This window comes from Perca fluviatilis, chromosome 19 (assembly GCF_010015445.1).
Source record: "Perca fluviatilis chromosome 19, GENO_Pfluv_1.0, whole genome shotgun sequence".
Lineage (NCBI taxonomy): Eukaryota > Metazoa > Chordata > Actinopteri > Perciformes > Percidae > Perca > Perca fluviatilis.
Window position 1 is genome coordinate 24601575 of NC_053130.1, and position 23162 is coordinate 24624736.

Consider the following 23162-nt stretch of genomic DNA (forward strand, 5'->3'; position numbering starts at 1 on the left):
ATTTTGGAAAAGAAATTTATCTATTTTGTGATGTTTTTTAATTATTCAAATTTGGCTTCACATTTTCCTCTGGTGTCACAGATTTAGAACACATTTATTTGTGCTTTACCAGGACTTTAAGAGATCTCTGTGTCCAACCATTGTGGACCTGATGCACATATCAAAGTGACAAAAAGACCAAGTGCAAATGGTTGTAAGATGTGTAGGTTGAAGGTGTTATTATTCATCCGCTTGTCACTGGGTCTGTGGGAGGCAATGTATCTTTGAGGTATGATTAATTTATGTGGGCTATGTCAGGGGACTGAATGTAGTCTATTTTTCAGCTTAATAACTAAACTGAAGGTTTACTGCATTGGGCAGAGAACAGCAGTAGGCCTGGCCCTTAAATGGAATTTGGTGCACAGGCAGAAGTGTCTTCACACAGACATACACACACATAAAGCGACGGACAGACACATTACATGCACAATTCTGCTCTTAATTTCCCATTCAAATTGAGACTCTCTCTCATCAAGCAGCTTTCTTTGGGAAGTAATAATGGAGGCTGATATTTCAGATTAACTCGATGCCTTTTGGGTAATTTACTGAGACCGCACAGTCAGATTCGATGGACTGCTGATTACTCATTTTCTGTCTCAAGGAATCAAATTCACAGCAATAAATTTGTATATTCAGACGTACTGGTGTGTGCCTTTCATTTGAAAAATCACATAATTTTTAAACTCAAAGATGAAAATTTGCAATGTGTCTAGAGGGTTCAATAAAAGTGTCAGCAAGTTTAAGAACACTCTGCAACTCCAAAAATGCAACCTAAATATCTTACATTTTTGGGAATGCAAAGAGCATAATAAAAGACGACATGTAAAGCCAAAATTTAATTTAAACCAACGTTTTACGCACATAATAATGAGAATTGCTGACCTGGAGATTGTGAAAATATATGAATGAATATTTTTGATAATCATGCTGCTGTTCTGAGGTAAAGGTCTGCTTGACTTAATGCTCGCCTTCATATCAGTAGCTGTTAATTTCCTGTTTCGTGATGAACCAATGTATAAGGTCATGCTCTTCTGCTATTCATTTCCCTTAAGTGCTTATTATGTCTTACTTTTCACACCCAAACGGATGCGCGAGATAAAGCCGTTTTCACACATACAGGCAATTCGCTTCGTTCCTTGCTTAAAGGAACACGCCGACTTATTGGGAATTTAGCTTATTCACCGTAACCCCAGAGTTAGACAAGTCGATACATACCCTTCTCATCTCCGTGCATGCTGTAAAGCTGTCTGACGTCTCCAGTGGCATCAGCCCATAACAGAACAGGCATGTGAATGGTTCCAGTAATCCTACTGCTCCGAATAAGTGAAAAAATAACACCAACATGTTCCTATTTCCATGTTGTGATTTGTAGAGTCACAGCGTGTACAAAAAACAACGTAACATGAGACACAGCCATCTTCTAACCGTAAACAAACTGGGAACTATATTCTCAGGTGGAAGAATATAGTACTTGGGCGGAGTGATATCCCTGCAGCAAGCCTGTCTGAGAATATAGTTCCCGGTTTGTTTATGGATAGAAGATGGCTGTGTCTCATGTTACGTTGTTTTTTGTACACGCTGTGACTATACAAATCACAACATGTAAATAGGAACATGTTGGCGTTATTTTGTCACTTTTGTCACAATTCGGAGCAGTAGGCTAGTTGGAACCAGTTACCTGCAGGATCTGTGCTAGGCTAAGCTAATGCTGGAGCCGTCAGACAGCGTTACAGCACGCACGGAGATGAGAAGGGTATGTATGGACTTGTCTTACTCTGGGGGTTACGGTGAATAAGCTAAAGTCCCAATAAGTCGGCGTGTTCCTTTAACAGTTCAATTCATTTTAACTTGCGGACTGGCTACATTGCAAGTGTAATGTATGCGGAGCAGACGTTCCAACACTACGCTTCCACTATAATCAATGAATCTGGATACACCGGGCACGAGAGCAGCGCGTATGCTTGGCGAAGATCCGCTCTACAAGCTTAAAAATCTTCTATTCATATTTTTTTACGCGAGGTGTGTGCGGCCCTTTTACACAAAAATGGATCATAAAGTGTCATTATTTCTTTTAAATTAAACGACCGATATACAGGAAAATACTTGATGACTGTGAATCAGCGTATTGGCAGTTCCGTTTTGGGAGTTTCTCTTTTTATTTCTTGTTTCCCTCTGATAACAGCTGACAGTAAATTGAGGTCTTCACAGCACTGTGCCAGCTCCAAAAAATTGACGAACAACAACAACAACAACCCCAAAAGCACTGGGGATTGGGGATTTGGGGAATTTGGGAATTTGGGAATTGGGGGATTGGGGAATCCCCCCACTCAACAACTTTTTGGGGAGAGTCACCACCACCCCTGGAAATAATCCCAGGGGAAACAGTGATATATACATACACTCAAAACCAGCTCAAAATATCTAACACTTTGAAAGGAGGCTACCCTGTATAACGGGTACGTACTACTTAGGTACTTACTTACTATATCAGGACTTCTCAAAGTCTGGGCCAAGGTCAGCATCCAGACCGAAAGGCAAGTCAGTCCAGACCCAGCCCATACTTATGAACACATTAGTGACGTTGAATATACAGTAGTGGTGTAACGGACCATAGTGGATCCGTGGTACGTACAGTCTAAATTTAAAGTCCAGGCTTTGAGATAATGATACTGAGCTCCTTGCCATTATTTATCTTTCAGAATACTCCACAGTACTTTGCAATGTGGGACAGATCACACCTCTTTTACACAGACCTGAACCACAGAATTAAGTGGCGAAGGTTTTTTGGTTTTGGAATATAACCCCCAACCCTGCCAGGGATAGTACCTTGCTCTTCAGTGAGATTTGTGAGATTTGAGTTGTGTGCACACATGTGTGTCAATGATGCATTATTACCTACCTACAGCCAGCAGGGGTTGGTAGTGGTTGATGTTTTTGGTAGTAAGAGGTGGACACATGCGAAGGGCAAATGGTGGCAGCGGCAGACCAGACAGGAGGCCAGTCAGCAGGAACTTTAACTGGATATCTTGCTGGTTGGATGATGGAGGAGGAGCCTCACCAGCCATCAAGGTCTGACCTGGAAATAAAACCACAACATTTGCTACTAAATTAATGGAACAATTTAATAATCCTAAACACAAGCATGCTTAGCATTGCCACAACAACATGTGAGAAGTGTCCCATTAAATGCCCCCCTTGCTTTCAGGGCATGCAATTTGCAATCAATCAATATTTATTTATTTAACTATTTCTTCAATTCTTTATGTACAAAAGTTCATATGCAATAAATCAATATTGGAACTATGGTTGGACGTCGGTTTACAAAATAACAGAGACAATTTATGAGATAATAGCTCAAATTAGGAAAGTCCTATTAATACTGTATATTCGTTGATATACATATAATTAGTCAAGCTGATCCAATTTAGATAAGTCTAGAAGCAAAAAAAAAAAAAAAAAAAACGATACTTTAATGGTTCCCTATAACGTTTCATACTGTGTTCTACAGTATTTTGTATAATCTATAATAATAATAATAATAATAATAATAATAATAATAATCTGTGGAGTAGTTTGGCTCTGTACATGGTTGGGGAGGAAGGTTGGGACAGGATTTAGACAGCTACTCCGAAGCAACCATCCATATGGATATCTCATTAAAACTGCTGGCAGCAGTTTATTTGTCTATGACAGTACGTGGTTCACTTGCTTGCAAAAATGTGCATTAGGAATAGGTTACACCGTCTCAACCGAGCACAATCAGATGTTTTTGAGAGCTGGCATACCTGGAGCACTATGTGTTACAATAAACAAAGATGTCAGAAAAAAAAAAAAATCAAACACAAGCAAATAAAGCAAAACTTAAGATGCAAACTCACAAACAGCATCCCAAAGTAGCTCCTGCTACAACTCCAGATGAGGATGCATATACATGAGACAGACACTGTGTCCTGGTTTTGTACAGGTGTGAGTCATCCCACATCGAGTGGCACAGTGTCATTTGTACCCTGACGAAGGCATTAGTCGGGACATGTTGGAATAAACCTAATCTTTTGTAGCTCGGAGAGAAGTGTGCAGTTATAAGAATTCTAGACATCTTGTAACAGAGCTCATTAGCACTCTTACGAATAAAATTCTCAGCTTGGCTTTACCAATCTAATCCTAAACTGTTCTTTGGCTGAAGTGGAAAAGCTAACACAATTTGACTGCAGCTGGAGATAGCAGAAAACAACCAATATTCTTTGCTTCATTAAAGGCACTTGGGCAGTTTTAACGATCTGAAGGACTTAGTGGTGAGTTGAGGCAATTAAGCCACAGACCCACGGTTTTACACAGCCCAGTATTAGACATGTCATGAAATCGTAGAGGGAGCTTGAATCTACTTTGCTGATGTCTAATACTGGGTTGTCCTACAATTTAACACCAGTTTTTACCATAAATATAAGCCCTGTGCTCTTTAATATTGTCAAAGACATAAACCTCACACTATTATTATTATTATCACTACTATTTTTTCTTTTTTTTTTTACTGAGGAATGGATTAGATGCTTTTCACAAGTTCACAAAAGTTAATGACTACATTGTATACGTTCTAAATGGGCAAACATCTCCTTTTGTGTATTTGCTGCAGAGCTATAGGGCACCTTCAGGGGTGCAAACGCCATTTTAAGTTATAATTAGTACGGGTTGAAAAATGTATTTGCTTTTCATTTTTTGCACCATAATAGCCTTCTTTACATTGGAAATGCAGTGTCTCTCTAAATGAGCATCAGATGAGGTCAATTACAAAAAAAAACAATACAGCAATAAAAAACAAAGCATGTATACATACAACAGATTTATGTGCAGCCAATATGCAATAAAGACAAATATGGTTTTCTAGGTGGCAGCTCTTGGCTATAGCGATGATCAGTTTTCCGCTATCCGTCTAATGCCCTTGTGTCAGCCAATCAGCATCAGATTTTAACAACAAGCTTGCTTTTCACCAAAGTTTAGGAGGCCAGTGACATTCCCTCATAACAAGAGTTTTATTCAGCAACTGTCAGACAGAGCTATTCCTTCAGGCAATAGCTAGCTCCAATCTGTGTGTGTGTGTGTGTGTGTGTGTTTGGGAGAGACAGCAATATCCTTCCCCCTTATGCCAGCATAACTACTACTGCTCTATCCCCCCAGGGCCCTCCACTCACTGGCACTTTGACCATCACTGAATACAACTGACAAACACACACACAAAAACAAAACAGAACTAACGAAAAGAAAGTCTTGCATCTCATTAGTATTTTATACCCACATTCATCTTTTGAAAGCAGCTCTGTTCTACATCAACAGGGAGGAGAGAGAGAGAGAGGATAAGTGGAGAAGACGAGAGAGAGATAGAGAGAGAGAGAGAGAGAGAGAGAGAGAGAGAGATGGAAACACATCCTAAAAAGGATGAGATGGTAAAGAGACAAAAGTGAGGAAGGGCCAAGCACTCATGGGACTCTTTGTGCAGAGCCGCTCAGGCTGGGGAATAACAAGGGCCTGTGTAGTGCACAGAGGAGAAACCAGCAGTCCCACATTAAAGCAGAAAGGGAAGGGGTGGACTGATGCCACACAACTAACTGAGCTACAATAAATAATAAATAAAAATAATAAGAGGGCCTGATGCACACAAACACTCACACATACAGTTGTGGTCAAAAGTTTCCATACGCTTGTAAAGAACATGTACTGTATGTCATGGCAATCAAATCATTTGTACAACCCTTGTATTTCTGTGATGGAATCAAATACATTCATGCATTTTGGGTATTTTATAAATTAATCATGGGTCTTCTGAAAACGTTACCAAATCTGCTGGGTCAAAAATATACGTACAGCAATGCTAACAATTGGTTACGTGTCCCTTGGCCATTTTCACCTCAATTAATTTTGGTAGCCCTCCACAAGATTCTGGTTAAGTCTTTGACCACTCCTCTTGACAGCGTCGATGCAGTTCAACTAAATTTGTTGGCTTTCTGACACAGACTTGTTTTTGCAGCACAATCCACATTCAATAGTGAACTTTGGGAAGGCCATTCTAAAACCTGAATTTTAGCCTGATTTAGACATTCCTTTACGACTGTGTTTAGGGTCAATGTCCTGTTGGAACACCCACCTGTGATCAAGACCAAACCTTCTGGCTGATGATTTTAGGTTTTCCTTAAGAATTTGGAGGCAATCCTCCTTCGTCATTATTCCATTTACTTTCTGTAAAGCATCAGTTTCACTGGCAGCAAAACAGACCCTGAGCTTAATACTACCACCACCTTGGGGTAAAAGGCCTCACCTTCTCTGCTCCTAACATATTTCTGGTCATTGTGAACAAAATAGCTAAATTTCGGTTTCATCTGACCACAGAACTTTCCTCCAAAAAAACATTTCTTTGTCCATGGAAACAGCAGCAATTCTCATAGGTGCCGCTTCTGGACTAAGGGCTTACTAAAAGACTGTAAAAAGAGTGAGGCGAAAGCTACCATAGAGTGGCTCGCAAAGAACAAGGTGGATGTTCTGTGGCAGGGGTCACCAACATGGTGCCCGCAAGGACCACATGAGTAGCCCTCAGTCCTGTTCTAAAAATGAAAATTTAATATTGATATTATCTGTTTCCCACCGTGTTAAGTCATTGTTGATAATTATTTTGAGAAATCATTAACCTGAACAGTGTCTTCAAATAGATGAGCATCATTAATCATTAATAATCATAGATAACTAAAGGCAAACTGAGCTAATTTGTGATTTCAGAAGAGTGTATCAAACTGGTAGCCCTTCGTATGACTCAATACCCATGAAGTAGCTCTCAGTTTCGAAAAGATTGGTGACCCCTGTTCTGGGGTGTCCAAGTCAAAGCCCTCACCGAAATCCCATAGAAAATCTGTGGAATGACTTTAATGTTGCGGTCAGTCAAGTCTCCTTTTAATGTATGAAATTAAAACAACGTATTAAAACTAACCGTGTATTCATTTTCTACCCACTATATGTGACATTGTTACTTGGAAACACCAAACTTAGTAGCATTGTAGTCCCCAACATGTCTGTTGCTTGCTAGATGGTGTTGACAGTAATGTGTGCAGTCGTACCGATCATGCTGTTGAGAGAGAGATCCTGAATCCTTTTCTGGTTTGGACCCAGTGGAGATCCACAAAATGATAAGGGGGTGTAGAGCGGAGAAAGACCCGAACTGACACAGATGGGGAGAGAGATTATTAATTAAATACATTTTGAAAGCACGGCTAACATCTGTTATTGAAACCAAGTGAACGTAGAGTGATAAATGAATATTGCTTGTGTGAATAATGGATGTGATGCGCCTTTTAATAAATTACTGAACCAGAGGGAGACAGCATCATTCGTAGAGGATGACAGGTCTACTGATTTCTTGTATTGATTAGATGCTGCTCGAAAAAAATAAATAGCTAGGATTCCTAGAAAATTTATTTTCATGACTGCTGCAAACGGTTATGGAGCTTATACACTGAGAGCAGGTACAGCAGAGTGAAATGTTCCACTCCAAATAACTCTTTTTAATTTATCTCTACGTGCTCGGCACACCGTGCTTCCACCACGACACAGAGAGGATGTAGCGAGAATTATAATTCATGTCAGTATATCAAACCTGGGCCAAAGTAACTTTATAGGATTTGTTTGGGAACACGCAAATGTTAAAACAATCGCAAGAAAGCATCTGATGTTCAATTTAGTATAGTGCGAAAGACATCTTCCATCATTTCAATAGTTCTGAAATAGATAGCCCACCTGTCTGAATATTCACAGCAAATCAATTCAAACAAGACTATTAAAAGATAATTATCACAAAGCGGCATAAAGCTTGAAGCATGCCATTCCTCTTTAATTCAGTGCTGCAGATTTCTTTTGTTTTCCAAAAATAAATTCTGGCTTGGGCTGCTCACAGGCACAAACCTCTCTCCGCCTCACACAGGAAGCCAAGTTAAGAGAGAAATACAAAACTGTCTACTTGACAGCAGCAAGGGAGTGCTCTGTCAAAGGGAAGCAGGGCTCATCAACGATAGCTAAACTCTGAGCACTCCCTACCCGCGCCAGTCACTGAAGACTAAATTTAGGTCAGAGGATTATGTCATTTAAAGTCAGTTTAAGACACTTTACAAAGTATTCAAACTTTTAACCATTACCCCTCCCTGCTATTTCAGCCACCTGCCCAGGGACTGCGGATGAAAAGTTAACATGGTGTTTTTTTATACAACAATGTTCATAAATATGCATGGTCCCTATCAATAAACCAATAAAATAAATAAAAAAGTAATGCAGCTTTGCAGAATTATGTGTGTGTGTGTGTGTGTGTACCTTGGATTGCTGACAGCCTTGCTGGCGTGGGCTTTGAGCTCCCACAGCATGGCTCTGCCGTCGCTGACCATAAGCGCAGCGCTGTTTTCGTTGACGGGGCAGATAACCATGCGATATGGCCGCACTGTCTTGGTGATTCGGATGGCATCGCACTGAGAACGCAGGTCGTACATGAGCTCGTAGACATTCTGCTCGGGGTCTGAGGGAGAGGAGGAGGGATGGAGAAAGAAAAAAAGAGAAATGGAAGGAGATAAGGGTGTTCAAAAGGTAGGGAGAGACCGTATGAGAGGGTGGGGCAGTGGAAAAGAAATAACAATTGTGGGAGATAAAAACGAATGGCATGGAATCAGAGCCAATTGGTGAACACATGAATGGAAGGGGACAGAAATAAGAAGAGAAGAAGGAGAAAATGTGGAAGAAGACATGAATTAGCATTAACAATGAAAGGAATGGAAGCAGAAAGAAGAAAGGAAGTAGATAAGAGCAGGAGAAAGTGTGATTGGGAGACCGCCAAAAGACCATCAGGTGGAAAAAAAAAAAAAAAAAAAAAAAAAAAAAAAAAAAAAAAAAAAAAAAAAAAAAAAAAAAAAAAAAAAAAAAAAAAAAAAAAAAAAAAAAAAAAAAAAAAAAAAAAAAAAAAAAAAAAAAAAAAAAAAAAAAAAAAAAACTTTTTCCAAAGATCAATGAGACTGTAAGAAGCTAAAGCACACTTGAGCATAGAGAAAGGCTAGAGGCTCGGACTGCAGTGCAGTTTGGGGGATATCACAGGAGTGAGAGGGGTTTGTGAGCGACTATAGTACAGCTAGCATGTGCTGTATGTGTGCGTGCATGTCTCTGTGAAGGTGTTTCATACCTGCTGCTTCCTCTGGAGTGGTAGTGGTGCGACAAACTCGGAGGGTGATACACCCGTTCTCATGGAGACAGTAGAGAGCGTCCCGCTGAGCGCAGGGAATCACCTAAACACCGAGAGCAGTCAGGGAGACAGGTGATGATGTGTGTGTTCATGACAAAGTTTGCCAACTGTCTTCTGAAGATTTAGTGTTGAACAGGTGGTACTTAAAGTGGCCATATTATGCACATTTTCAGGTTCATAATTGTAATTTCAGATTGTATCAGAATAGGTTTACATGGTTTAATTTAAAAACACCATATTTTTGTTGTACTGCACATTGCTGCAGCTCCTCTTTTCACCCTGTCTCAGGTCTCTGTTTTAGCTACAGAGTGAGACCTCTTTACTTTGTTGTCAGTCGCACATGCGAAGTAGCTAGGGAAGGATTACATGAGCTAGCTAGCTGTTTCTCCAACTTCGGCCTGTACGAGGCAGGATTAGCTGGGAGGGCGCACTTCCAACTTTGTGTGGAATACCTGCAGAACAGGGACATGTAAGGAGTTCTATACAATTTATTTTGTAGATTAGGGTGAATTTGTGTGTGTTGTAGCAGTGTTTTGCCATTGAGAACGAGCTAGCATGCTAGCTCTAGCATGCTAACGGTTACCCCCTAGGCCCCTCGTTTCGGCTGGTGACGTAGAAAGCCGTGCAGATTTTGACCAGCTCACACGGAGACTGAAGGCAGGACGCTTTCAGAAACCGTATCTCACGGGGTTTTTTCCAAGTTTTTATGTGTGTGGAAGCACCAGAGACACAAAATAACACCCCAAATCCCAGAAAAAGTGTTTTTTTCATAATATTGGCACTTTAATACTGCATCATTGTGTATGTGTGTCATTTTGTAATTTAGTACAAACACACACACACACAAAAAGCTAAGCTGAATCAAGCCATAGGCCCTTATGTCAGTCTGAAAAAGACTAAAGTCGTTAAATTCTATTTGTTACTAATCACAGAGAGATACAATTAGGGCTGCAATTAACAACAGTTTTTATTATTAGCCTATATATATTAGTGCAGTGCTTGTTCAAAACATGCCTGTTTCAGTGTTTCCTCTATGTTGATTTGACCGTGGCAGCCCCCCACGGCAACATCTCTGCCCCCCCACAGTATCAGAAATAGGGCTGCATTGTTAGAGAGCATGTCGGAGAATAGCGCGGTCATTCAGCAGAAAAAGGGAGAAAGGAAAAAAGAGGCGCTGTCTAGATGATAAGCCAGTTGTGATGTGATGTGATGATGTGTGTGTACGTCCTTGAGAACTGTAAGTCGTATAACTTATGTTGTCAGTTTATTTAAGCCTGGTCTTGCAAATTTAAATGAAGTTAACTGGTGATTTTCGTTGTTTGTATTCTTCACCTGCTAGCTAAATTGCACGTGGCTGTTGATTCGATATAATAGCGATTGCTCAACGCCCTTGCTCACGTTTGAATTTTAGGTACATTATTTACATGCTGAAGTAGTTACACTGCATTAAGATAATGTAATTAATAGTGGGTTTATTGTTATTTGCTACAGAATGCTTGGCCTATATAGTAACTCAAAAAATACAGTTCAATCACAACTGAAAATATGCCTCATTGTGTGTGTGAATAGAAGTGAATAAATATATTTGTTTGTGTTGCAGCCAAGTGTCAGTTCCGTTTCATGGAGGGGGGGGGGGGTCAGACCTGCCCCCACTGCTAAAAAAAATCCTAAAGGAAACACTGTGTTTAGAACTTTAAGTAAACATTAGTTTTACTTAAAAAAAAAGCTTTTTGAGTAAGCCTACTTCTTCGTCCATTGACATAGGGAAGAAAGGGTGAAAAGTAAAGAAAGACAGAGTTTGCCTGGGCCCTGAAATCCCTAAATCCACCCCTTAAAGGCATTTTAATAACATAACCACCGTGGTTTTAAAAAGAGATTAGGCATCAATATCAACGGTATTATAAAATTACACAATTTGAGTTGCAATGGAAGAGTGGCGCTGTTTCTGTAGGCTATCCGTTGTAACGTTGATGCATCCAGCAGGAAAAGTGAACTGCTGCACTCTCAATGGATGAAACAACCAAAAGGCATCCATTTTGAGATGCTTGTACAAGATCGATTGTAATAAGCAACATCCTTAAGTTGAAAAAAAAACCTTACTGTAGTTTTGTTTACATTTTGCATCTACTGTTATATTATCCTAGACTTTTGTAAATTTAAACTCTTTGTATCTACACTCTTCCAACTTTGTTTTGCAACTGCTGCACAGCAATTTCCCTCGGAATAAATACAGTTTTATCTTATCTCTGATCTTATGTTTTCAAATTTTAAACAGAGGAACAGATTTTGAGATGAATAAGGAGTTATGGCCTACAGTTTTTGTAATCTTCTTTGTTGTTCTTTTTCAACTGATCATTTTCAAGCCAGACCCCCACCCACTGATAGCATTATATGTACAGCTACTGAACATGTGCCCGATAAATGGGCAACGCTGTGTACACTGTGTATGTGCTTAGTCTGACAGTGTGTAGCATAGATGTGTCTATATTGCCTTGGCTCTTGAAGCTTCTACACTCCGGCCTAGACATTTGCTGAAGCTGTGTCATCGGTCATGCAAATTGGCTGTGTGACAAGCACTTTATAATACTTAGAGAAGGGAGGCATTGGCCGGACAGAGCCTGGGCGGCTGAGTTACACCCCCCCTCTACTCCTGCTCGGTGATTTTACTTACTCCTCGACTACAAAGGCTTGTTCTCCACCTTTGTACTGTTTAACCATGGATACATTTATTAAAACAAGATCACCAACAACCCAAAATAAGTATGATTTATGGCAGTACAGGTACAATAAAATATAGAACAGAACACAATTTCATGCGAATGTCAACGGACTGTAGTGATTAACTAGGGAACGTTAAAGTGGTCCATGCATACAGGCATATAATTCAAGGTTATATATTTCAAAGGGCATATTATGGCTCAAATAGAGTAGAACCTCCACTGGGAAAACCATTAGATCAACTCAGTGAAATGACGAGCCCACTACAATGGGCATTTGTTCACAGACAGACACATAGTTGGGAGTGAAAGCAGAGTGAACAGAGCAAGTTTAAGAGACAGATTCTGTTCCATTACTGGCTCTGCCGCCATGACAAATCCTCTATCTAATACCCCCACAGCATTCATCAATTTCCAATTAGAAATCCAGACTCCAATAGAAGGGAATTGCAACCTAAAGATCACCGGGGCTGCTGAATGTGACGAAATGAAAGGAACGAGAAGTCAGACAAAATGTAGGCTGGTGAGATTTCTTTGCTGTAGCTAAAGACTGCACGGCCCTGCACTGAGAGAGAGAAAGAAAGGTAGAGAACTTTATCATTCACGGCAGGGGGAATTGGCTTCCTGGAAGAATCATCCATTTAAAAAAAAAAAAAAAAAAAAAAAGACCCCTTCAAGTAATGCAATAAAAGTAGAAACCAGGTTCATTTGAGGGGAGGGGAAAATGGTGATGTAGTAAGGGTGTTAGAGGGAGACAGCACATTCTTCATTTATCTCACCCAGAACAACTAAGATGTCAGTGCAAACATTTTGCAGTTGATGTCTTTGCATGTAACTTCCAAAAGCACAGCAGGAATATCTCGCCAACAACTACCAACCTATTTGAAAAAGGGCTGAGAGACACCCTTCCACCTAAAACTAGGTCAACCCTTTTTAGGCCTTCAATTTCCACAATCTTTGACTCCATCAAGCTTTGCGGAGATCCTCATCACACACATGTTGCTGTACATGCAACTCACCTGAATGAAGGGCACCCCGGAGCGCTCGATGGCCACCACACCCACCGTCTGGCTGAGCTCCAGGTCCAGGATGAGGATCTCTCTGGGATAAAGCAGCAGCATGTGGTTCCTCTTGGATGGCAGGTAGGACAGCTGCAGACAGTCGTTCAACGTCACCGCCTCCGCACTACATCGCCACAAAGTAGAGGGAGGACGGAAACGCACACAAAGTAGAAAATTATAAATATGTTTGGTGTCAGGTTATTTTAACTGGAAAAACTTGGCATACATGTACTCGTAATATGGTCAAATAACAGCCTAAAGCACATCTATCTATTTATTGATAGATTAATTAATGTATTTCTACATTTGGCCACGGTTTTAATCTCAATATACTACACACAGGACATGTTTGAAGAGGCAAAAAGTACATTTCAATGACTAGATAACAGGATGTATTAGTCTTAGAGTCTTATTCAGCAGACACATGATACAGTACAGTCTCGCATTGCCAGACCTTACTCTGCTGTAATAACACATGCATATGAAATATGTAAACACATCAATGTGATAAAAGGTTGAGAAAGTTTTAAAACAAGTTTAAAAAAAAACAACTCATTTCTAAGATCAACTTGATCTTTATTCATGTCTTCCCATACAGACGGCTGAATAAATAAGTTATTACTGTTGTGGCCTCTGTGAGTCAGGCAAATGAGGGAGAACTTAAAAGTGAATTTGATCTAATGATGAGAGGCTGATGAATTAAGCAGGTATTGGCAGCGTCAGACAAAAACCCCTTCCATTATTTTTGAGCGTCCTAAAAAATGTGAAACTAAGTCTGTTGGCTGAAAGTTCTTTCATGCATATTCAAATGGATTACAAACACGGTTATCCGTGGAGGCAGCCAGGTTTGATCTCTCCACACGACAACAAAGCCGTCACAAATACTTAGCAGTTCAATCAAGAAGGAACAGAGAGCGGATTTCCACAGGATTTATGAGCAGGTCCACGGCAATAACTCATTCCTACAGCTTCATTCCTCTAGGTCACCATGAGATCAAATAAAGGAGAAACTAACTTTATAACACAATGGAGATCATTATCATCTCGGGGAAAGCGCAACAGATAAAATTGACTCAATAGGGGAACCTTTAGGAGTTGCTGAGCTAAATCACACTGTTAACCAGCTTACTGAAATCAGGCGAGGCAGCGATAGGGGCTGAAATGGCTGAGCCACCAAAGGCAGAACATCAGAAAGAAACAGTGAAAGAGACGTCGGTGTCTTAGATGCACAAAAAAAAAAAACAGAGCTTCATAGAGAAAGAGGAAAAACAGAAAAAGAGGAGAAAAAGTCCTGTAACCCCAAAACCTCGCGAAATATATGGCTGTACAATTACCAAACCATCACACACTCCTCACATCTCTCTTTGCTGTGATTAAGGCATGGCAGTTGCAGCAGTGTGTGGATCCTACATTATATTGCCACATGCACACATGTGCACACAAGTGTGGGTTGTGAGAGTTGGGCAAGGAGGCAACCTTAGAGGACTGAGGCTTCGAAAGAACTCCCCGCCTTCCATTGTTTAATCATGTTGAATAAACAGAAATGACCCAGAGGACATTCAAATCAAATACAGTGTTTATAAATTATGTAGTCACTTTAGCTTGAGCATCTGATGTCTGCACAATACAGAATAAACTCACACAACATGATACTGGCAGGCATAAATCATAACTTTGGCTTGGATTTGCACATGGGCACCAAATGTGTCCATCATGTTTTATAGCTGAGGCTGATAACTGAATTAAACTAAACTTCTAAGCTCTCATAAATGTCAAAAACAGACAACAAACATTCTCAAACACAACAACTCCCTCACCAACCCAGGACAAACCCTGATTAGTCATAACACCTAAACAGGATATTCTGTTTTATGATTCTCAGTTACTGATTTATGATCCAAACTTTTTTTACAGATGTGAGTTAAACTGCTTCTATTATTTGCAAATAAAGAAATCCAAATTCACAGTATTAACATGTGTTTTTCAGTACGTACAGAATACAATTATCACAGAAACTTGTTTTATATAGGTCATATCGACATCGGTAAATATCGGCCATAACAGCAAGGTTAATATTGGTTATCAGTTTCGGCCAAAAATATCCTATCTGTGCATCCAGAGCAATCAGAACCTCTGAGCTAGCAAGCTAATGTTACACACTGAAAATGGCAAGTTTTGAAGAAAATTTGGATTGTGCAAAAAGGCAGGCCTGCTTGATTTGTTCTGGGAATGATTGTAAAGATTTACAGAGAATATGTTTACGGGATTTACTCTCTAACTGGGACGTTTTGGGACCTACCGGGGTCCCAAAACACATGGTAAGAGCAAATGGTAAGAGCAAATTACATTACACCATGTATCCAGCTCATTTAAATAGCTCACGTTACTGTATTGTGTGAACAGTTAACTTTATTTAATATTGTATGTGGTGTTTTTCTTTAGCCGGGTGCAAATGTTCCACCTAAACAAGTTCCTTCCCACGAATATTTTTGCAGAGACAGTGTCTTTGCAACCGGAGCTTAGCGCCGCCAAAGATGATTGTGATTGGTTTAAAGAAATGAAAATAACCTGGAGGTTTTTTTTCCTATCCCAGAATGTATGTGTGGAGGAGCCAAACCTTACTCCGCAGCACTGTGGGGATAGGTCTGGCAAGCGAGACTAGTGCATACCTAGTATTTATATATTACCTCAACCTGCTTTATAATGGAAAAAAAGATATGGACATCTCACACAACATGTATAATGTATATTACATTTCTGCTGAAAAATAAATAACTGAGTGTGTCCATGTGTCTTTGTGTATGGACAACAGGCGTGCTTGTCTAGAAAGCCAATGTCTATTATCGTGATAAAGGGACCAAATCCATGCCGGCTAACAACTAGATTAATGGATGCCTGATGAGCCACTAATGTGCATGATATAGTACTGTATTCAACATGTTTCTGATAACAGTCCTGGGGAGCAGAGTCTTGTTTAAATCCCCCATCTATCAACCACAGGCAGACAGAGCCAGAATGGAGAGATACTGTAACACTGATAAACACCAAAAACTAACCCACAGACAAAAGGAAGTGACAGCATTTTTCAGAGCAATTACACAACGCGTGAAAGGTGAAGGAAGAACGTGTCACATGAAGACTGAAACTGACACGACGAGAGAGAGAGAGAGAATAAAGAAAAGTAAGATTAATGGAGTGTTTGTAATTAGAGCTGGTTGAGCAGGTGGACACAAAGGCCTGGGTGCTGCTGCTATAAATAAGCATGTTCGACAGTCGCAACCGCTCAGGCAGGAAGCTGCCAGCACATTAAAGAAGCCTTTTGTCCCTGATCGGCCACAACTTAAAAAAAAAATTATATATATATATTGTCTTACACGATTCACAAGTTTGTAACTTAATGGAATAAAAATGAGGTAAGCCACTACTTCTCGTGAGTTGGGGTATTAAAAGGATGTGGAGTCACAATTGCCTTGATTTGTCACCAGACCTACACTTAACTGATATGACCTCAAAAAAATCTTCAATTTAAACTTGGTCTAATTATTCTCAAATCATGACGGCTGAAACATGATCCAAAATCCATTACAGTATTATTCTCACATATCGGAGCCTGTTATCTCATCCTTTTACAGGAACATAATTTCAGATAGACACCCTCCATCAACATACACACTGACAGAATTCACTTTCAACATGTCAGTCAAAGGTGCTCTAAGTGATGCGACACGTTTTTTTAGGCTACAACATTTTTTGTCACATACAGCAAACATCTCAACAGTGTTCCAGCCAATAACAGACAAGAAGGAGCTGGTTGATCCATGAATATGCATTGTGGAAGTAGCCTACGTGCTAACGCTACTCCAGTGATGGCTCAACCAGCTCCTTCTTGTCGGTTATTGGATGGAACACTGTTTGTTATGGTTCGTGGGGCAGGTTGGCGCCGTTTGTTTTTGTTGCCGTTTGTGGAGCCTGGGCTGTCTACAGAGACCGCGTTTTTTTTACAGTGTGTTCAGGGGACAGGCAGCTAGCGGATAGTGAGGAGATGTTTGCTGTATGTGATGAAAAATGTAGCCTAAAAAAATGCGTCACATCACTTAGAGCACCTTTAACTTGCTGAAAAGGGGAGAGGAGCAACACAAGTCACAGAAAGAGAAAAGAACTGTATTATTTGGCATTTCAACAAACCAAGATGCAGACTAGCTTTTTCCAAAAAATTACACGGTATTGGGCTACCTTTGTATTTCACTATCGGCAGTAAACTTTGGTTATTCAAATAAGAGCAGCAGAGGACATGACATAAATAACTCATGCTGACAGGTGAAGAATCACTACAGGTCAAAGACGCATACATACACTTTGTAGCTGAAGATGCCCTAAGCCAGGCAGAGCCTGACAGATTTTAAAAATGCTTTTAAATATGCAATCAATTTATTAAAAACGTTACAACTTACGTGGGTTTTTCATTGGTGATGAGCACTTTGACCTTGTTGAGGGCCTTCTTGGCGCCAGTAGGGACCGGGGCAGCGGCGGGGGCAGGCTTGGTGTGGGCGGGGCTTGCATGGGGGCTGGCGATGTAGACCTTTTTGCCAGCGCTGCCCGGTGGTTTGGAGTGGGAAAAGTCTGTGATAAAGACTATTCCTTCACTGGTCAGCACTGCCAAGAAAGATTTAAAAAAATAAATAAAATGCTTGTCACAGCTCTCAGTATTGTCACGTGAAAAAATATCAATTTCCATTTATCTCTGCTTTATTCAAAACAAGTGAAGATGTTTGAGAGGTTACCAACGGTTTGTATAACTGAATGCCATGCATCTCTCTAGAGGTGGTGCAGTCTCTCTGATATGTGTGAGCTCGATGAATCATAAATATAAGACCTCCAGCTAAAATACAAAGACATGACGTGTATATGTGGGCTAGAAAATGAAAAAGTGAACCAGTGAATAAACTAAAGCAGAGTCAGACTGTTTTGGACAGGCAGTTGTTCACCTACATGCCATGTTGGAGGGGTCAAAGGGGTCAAAAGAAAAGGAGAGGATGTTCTCAGCATAGCTCTTCTTCCACAGCTTGGTGCCTGTGTCTCCGTTCCACAGAACGATGTAGTTGGGAGGGTGGATGGCTAACAGCAGATCACGAGACGCATCCTGATTCCATAACCACTCCATGTCTGGCAGAGAAAGAGCAGAGTGAGACGGAGAGGGTTATGTGGGAATGAAGAGCATGGGGGCGCAGGAAGCGCCAAGAGAAAAGACAGAGAATGATGGCAAGAGCATCTTAATGAAAACAAATTTCTCCTTGGCAGTGCTGCCAGGGTAATATCCACTTCCTGCACGGAACTGATGGACAAAGAATCAATCCCAAGTTTCTACAAGATCTCTTACCCTGAATAGGTTTGGAGTGCTCCTGGATCTCACAATGGACAGTGCCGCTGACCACATCCCACACTATGATCTTCCCTGAGGCATCTCCAGAAGCCAGCCGCAGACAGTAGGGAGAGCTCACATTGTGGTAGTAGTTTTCCCTGGACCATTTCACCTACCAAACATAAAACATACACGAGTGTCTGGTGGTCCCTGTGGAAACATTGCAGGGCTTCCACATGTTGCCATCTGAAATAAAAGATGATGAATTTGCCTACACGACGGATACAACAATCTTCTCCTTAACTGTAGATCTACCTAAAACAGGTCTTGTTCTGTATTAGTGCGTTTACAGGTTTTAACTAATAACTACAGGCCATATAATTTAGGGCAAAAAAAGATACAGCAAAGTGAAGAAAAAAAAATGCAGACCCTATAGGAAACACACAATATTGAAATGAAGCCAATGAAGGCTCTATACTTAAAAAGACAAATGACTGTATGAACAAGTTGGTGTTTAATTATTGATTACGTCGGTGTATTTGTTCCTGAATTGACATGCTCTTTACTTTGGCTACTTCTTTTCTTTTCTAATTCAGCAAGCTTTCTTGTGTTGGGCTGGGTGGTGAGGAATGGCCCGCTGTGCTTTACAAGATTAAAGTGCGCTTTGGAGTGAGGAATGAGAGTGTCGGATTGAGCCCAGACACTGATAATCACCATAGAATTTATTGCCCATTATCAACCCTCCTATAAAACACACAAACACATACACACACACACACACACACACACACACAATAGGACTATCCATCAACACAGGAGCAACCTTTATCAATGTTGCGCTACACAGTGAAGAAGAGCTGAATGTGTCTGCCAGAGAGGGACGAAAACAACCAAACTCAAGGTTATACAATGTTAACATTAATACTGGGGGATAACATATTTATCCATCGGCAGGTGTGTATTGTATTGTTTGTATTTGAAATGGAAAGCACAAATTCTGCAAGAAGCTGGCATATATGTAAAAGACATACAGGATGACATACAGTAAGTGCACTGGAGATATATGAAGCTTACAAAGCATACTTCACATTTATGCTGAGTTTAAGTGCAACAGGTAATATGGATGTTTTTGTTTTCAAGAAACAGGTATTCAATGAACAGATTGGGAAAAAACAAAATAGGAGGGAAAAAAAGGGAAACAAGTGTCCCAAAAACTTGATAAAAATGTCCTAATCCAACACATTCTTTTCACATTAATTAGACCAAATTGTTTGTTGTGTTTACAGCTTTACATACGGTATATTTCAAATTCTATTTCTTAGCCTATGGAGCAGAGCTGCATCTATTACTCATCTATTGATTAGTCAATTTTATTTCAATTGATTCATTGTTCCAACCATTTAAAAAAATAAACATTTGCTGTTTCCACGTTCTCAAATTGGTAGATTTGCATTTCTTGTTTCTTTGAGAGTTGATAAAATTCCTTTGGGCTTTTGATGGTCAGACATCACTTGGGCTGTGGGGAATTGTGATGGGCATTTTTCACAAGTTGTTGACATTTAGTAGACTAAATGGTTAATATTTTGATTCAGAAAATCAAAAGCATAATTGAAAATGAAAATAATCGTTAGTGATAGTCACAGCCCTACTATGAAGATACAAACAATTTAACAGGTGAAAGAAAGTTTACTGAGGAACTCACCTTGACCACATTAGCTTTGTGCCTCTCCAACACCTGGATAGTCTGAGACGTCTTTGGATCGATGATGAGAATACTGGAGTGACATCCCTGAGCTATCAGCCCCTGCCATCCCCTACAGCCAGAGAGAATGATAGGAAGAGGAGAGTCAGAGATAAAGAGGAAAGTGAATTATGAAGCAGGTGTGAGGGAGCTGAAAGTTCTTTCCACTGCAGAATAAAAAGAGATGGTCTGTAAGTGGGACACTGAGCCAAGTGCACAAGACCACTCAATGTCTACATCTATCTTCACCTTTCAGTGCGCATCAAGGTTATTATCCTATTATAGACAAATTAAATCGAAACATTTAAAATAAAAACTGATTGAAATAATTGAAACTATTATAACCTTGGTGTATTCACACAACATCTGCATTTATATGTGGACGCTGGACCGCATCCAGGCTGCACAAAAATCACAACTCAATTCCACATCAAATTTTGACACTTTTACATACACTGAATCTGTTTTTGTGCACAAAGACTTTCAATTAATGAATCCTGGTGCAACAGCTGATTGAACTCACATCTGAAAAAGTATAGGAGAATAATAACAGGAAAAATGAAAGAGCTGCTGCAGGTGAAGACTACACCATTTACAACAAAAATAATTACTTATTTACCATAGGGCTGGGCGATACGGAGAAAATCAAATATCACTATATTGTTGACCAAATACCTCGATATCGAGGCGAAATTTTAGGGTTGACATTTGGTGCTTTCACAAAATATTTTTACAATTAGATTGTTGATATATAATCATCAGTAACATGGATTTAATGACTATGTGGGTAAAGGCAAATAATAGAACAGCTAGGACAGTCTGGTAAGTTCACAAACTGACATCATTTTACTGTAATGCGGCTTATAAAACCAGGAGAGACAACACTTGTGTCAAATTACGATATCCAAAATCTAAGACGATATCTAGTCTCATATCACGATATTGATATAATATCGATATATTGCCCAGCCCTAATTTACCATATAATTCACATGTTGTCTACCTGCCTGAGGTAAATAAGATCCACACGATTTACACTGAAAGTGTTTTTTTTTTAAAGTTGACCAATGCAGTGAGAGTTCTTAGCATTGCAAAATGAACATATGAATCATTGCCAGCTTCATGTGGACTATGTGGAATTAAACTTGGTGCAAAGGTAATATTTCTGGACGTTGCAGGCAATGCAATACATTAAAGGAAGTCACAATCACGGTCTGTGCTGGATTACCATGGGAAGATAAGAAATGCATCAGGCCCAGCAAACTGTCACATCACATCACATGACCCAAGACACCCTAACGTTACATATCTCTCTGTTTGTTGAGAGAAACATCTTCAATATCAGCATCATATATAACTGCCATCTTTCCAGGCAGCAACGAAAGGGAACAATATAATGAAACACATACAAGGTAAATAGAATTCGAGCGTCTTGAACAAATGAACCAGCTACAATATGATGCTAACGGAAGAGATGCAGTGACGTTACTCACCAATCTACAGCGGTTTTATTCTGCAAATTAAGAGTGCCAGTCAACGTCCGAGCCGCGAGTTTGATGTTGACAGTGTATGGAATCATTATTGTTGATCAGTATTTATGCTACATTAACATTTGTTGACCAAAAGCTGCTACAACTTGTTAGCTTCTGTCCTTCGACTCTGTTGAGAATCCTAACAGGAAGCAAAACAGTGTTTCTAAATGGAACGCCGTGTGGGAACAAATCCCAGTGTTACAGGGTTCCACGAATGGCGCATCTCATCTGTCAGTGCGGAACCAAAATGTTATTTTAATTAATATATTCTTTCAAAATGTTTTTATTGAGCAAAATTGAATTGCTATTATCACCTTCTATATTGATGTGTACTTTTTTAATTTTTTTTACATCCCATTGTGTCATAACAGTCAAGCCGATATAAAAAGTGAAAAATGGGATTGAATTTCGATACTTTTTCAGTGCTTGATTTGTGAATATAAACTTTTGTAATGGTTAATATGGTACATATCTACTAAGAACTGGGAAATGTTATTGTTTCATCTTTCACCAATGTTTGATTTAATGCCACCAATTAAATCCAAAATAAAAATTTTTATAATTCTTTAAAACCACCTCCATTGTGCCGGTGCCAAAACACTCCACTGCAACAAGCCTTAATGACTTCCATCCAGTTGCACCCCATCATTATGAAGTGCTTCGAGAGGCTGGACCCGGCCCATCTCAAGACCAGCTTACCACCTTCACTGGACCCCTTCCAATTCGCCTACCGTCAGAACAGGAGCACAGAGGATGCCATCTCTACGGTACTTCACTCTGCCCTGTCCCCACCTTGACAATAGCAACACCTATGTGGGAATGCTGTTCATTGACTTTAGTTCAGCATTCAACACCAACATCCCCTCCAAACTGATCACCAAACTCAGTGAACTGGGCATCAATATCTCCCTCTGTAACTGGATTCTGGACTTCCTAACCAACAGACCTCAGTCTGTTAGGTTAGATAATCACACCTCCTCAACAATCACCCTGAACACCGGCATACCACAGGGATGTGTGCTGAGCCCTCTCCTTTACTCCCTCTTCGCCTACGACTGCACACATGTAGATGGCTCTAACACCGTTGTAAAGTTTGCAGACGACACTACGGTGATTGGTCTCATCAGCAACAACGATGAGACGGCCTACAGGGAGGAGGTCCTATCATTGTGGTGCACTGACAAAAATCTGTCTCTCCACACCAAGAAGCCCATAGAGCTCATTGTGGACCTAAAGCTAGCACACACACCCCCATTCTCATCAATGGGACTGAGGAACAGCGTGTCACCAGCTTCAAGTTTCTGGGTGTCCACATCTCTGAGGACCTCACTGGACCCTCAACACCTCTATCCTGATCAAGAAGGCTCGCCAGCGTCTGTTCTTTCTGAGGAGACTCAAGAAGGTCCACCTGTCTCCTCAGATCCTGGTGAACTTCTACCGCTGCACCATCGAGAGTATCC

The 23162-nt window shown here is 40.2% G+C and overlaps 1 protein-coding gene across 1 annotated transcript in view; it reads right to left on the reverse strand.

Annotated features, from left to right (window-relative positions):
• Window positions 1-21872, reverse strand: part of wdr11 (WD repeat domain 11) — a 58976-nt gene extending 37104 nt beyond the window's left edge. The window contains exons 1-10 of the mRNA XM_039783863.1: window positions 21664-21872; window positions 20132-20243; window positions 18448-18601; window positions 18060-18233; window positions 17522-17723; window positions 13029-13194; window positions 9233-9335; window positions 8380-8578; window positions 7137-7237; window positions 2939-3115 (exon numbers count right to left, since the gene is read on the reverse strand). Of these exons, the coding sequence (XP_039639797.1) occupies window positions 2939-3115; window positions 7137-7237; window positions 8380-8578; window positions 9233-9335; window positions 13029-13194; window positions 17522-17723; window positions 18060-18233; window positions 18448-18601; window positions 20132-20243; window positions 21664-21749 (1474 nt within the window). The 5' untranslated portion in view covers window positions 21750-21872. The remainder of the gene's footprint in view (window positions 1-2938; window positions 3116-7136; window positions 7238-8379; window positions 8579-9232; window positions 9336-13028; window positions 13195-17521; window positions 17724-18059; window positions 18234-18447; window positions 18602-20131; window positions 20244-21663) is intronic.
• Window positions 21873-23162: the final 1290 nt, after the last annotated feature.